Source organism: Penaeus monodon, chromosome 23 (assembly GCF_015228065.2).
Source record: "Penaeus monodon isolate SGIC_2016 chromosome 23, NSTDA_Pmon_1, whole genome shotgun sequence".
In the NCBI taxonomy this organism is placed as follows: domain Eukaryota; kingdom Metazoa; phylum Arthropoda; class Malacostraca; order Decapoda; family Penaeidae; genus Penaeus; species Penaeus monodon.
The window spans coordinates 35,800,451-35,801,742 of NC_051408.1; the positions used below are offsets into that span (position 1 = coordinate 35,800,451).

The 1,292-nt window shown below is 34.0% G+C and overlaps 1 protein-coding gene and 1 pseudogene across 1 annotated transcript in view; both read left to right on the forward strand.

Moving 5' to 3' along the window:
- The window catches only part of LOC119588224 (adenylyl cyclase-associated protein 1-like), a 34,814-nt gene that overhangs the window by 30,898 nt on the left and 2,624 nt on the right, over positions 1-1,292 (forward strand). The window contains exon 4 of the mRNA XM_037936925.1: positions 389-439. Within this exon, the coding sequence (XP_037792853.1) occupies positions 389-439 (51 nt within the window). The remainder of the gene's footprint in view (positions 1-388; positions 440-1,292) is intronic.
- LOC119588225 overlaps positions 1-1,292 on the forward strand; it is a 48,411-nt pseudogene that overhangs the window by 6,105 nt on the left and 41,014 nt on the right.

The window sequence follows — 1,292 nt, forward strand, 5'->3', positions numbered from 1 at the left end:
TAATCCAGCAGTTTTTGGTTGAAGATTCCTCCTTTTGGTCCAGTGGTCTTGTAATGAAGGATTCACAAACATCATCTATCATCAAATAGACATTCGAGTCTTTAGGAAATTGGAGTGTCAGAGAGAGAGAACCGATGAGTTGATCTGAGTGAATGAGAGTGTGTATGTACCAGATTAGTAAATATGTATTTGAGTTTGAAATGTAGAAGCAGTCCAAGAGTTGGACGGGAGTTTTATTTTCCTTCCATAGATGTCTCACAGATACACCTTTGCACCAACCTCATAAAACAAGTTGGTCACATTTTCCTGTTCATCTGTGGAACAATTTTTTTTTGTGTTAAAGAATGAACCAGAAAAGTTATCAGGTTTTATTTTATTTCTTATTTAGGTGGACCGCAACGCACCTCGTCTTCCACCAGGGGTGTGGACGCCACAGACAGTAAATTGACATATCTTTTCTTTTGTGGGGGTATTCTCTGGTATACAGGTTACATAAGCTGCATTACCTCTTGCTGTAAAATGCTGAAAAGACTTTATTCATGCACACACTTAGGCCTTTTTCCCTTCCAAACTTTGAGGTGAATGGATATGTAGATGACATTTGTCTCCTGTTTTTTGCAGGTATTTGTATGTGTATATGGAGGCTTTTATATATATATGTGCACTTTAAAATATCCTGTACTGTATATGTAGATGGGTATCTAAGTCCTGCATGTAGGTGTCTAATGAATTATTGGAAGTTTAAGGGAACATAGATTGCATCTTACTGATGTAATTGACTTATTACCTTTATTGTATGTAAACATATACAAGTGCAGTTGAAAGGTATTGTATTTGTTGGAAAAATTGGTGATGTAAATTAGAACTTTATTCATAATTTGGTCTTTTGAATGGACTAATGGGACTATGAGGAATACAAGTTAAGTGGAAGGATTATACTTATCTTACTAATCTGAAAAGGCTTCTAACAACAGTTTCTCTTTTTCCTTAGCACAGTTTTAACTAATTTCATGTTCATACTAACCAAAGCAGCATAAATATACCTCACCTAATGTGTCATTGACTAATCCTTGTTTAGTATTGGTATTTCTATGGGGCAGGTACATCCCTGCTTGGATTAATTTCATATTTCAATACAAATGAAAACCTCTTTATTTTTCTCCAGTATCATTTTGGATATTTAATAAGTCAGAAGCATAGCTAAATCATAGCTTTTTTCATAGATGTAATTAACAATTAGGAATATCTTAAGTGTAAAAATAAAAGATTCAGCATTACAATCTCTTAACTTA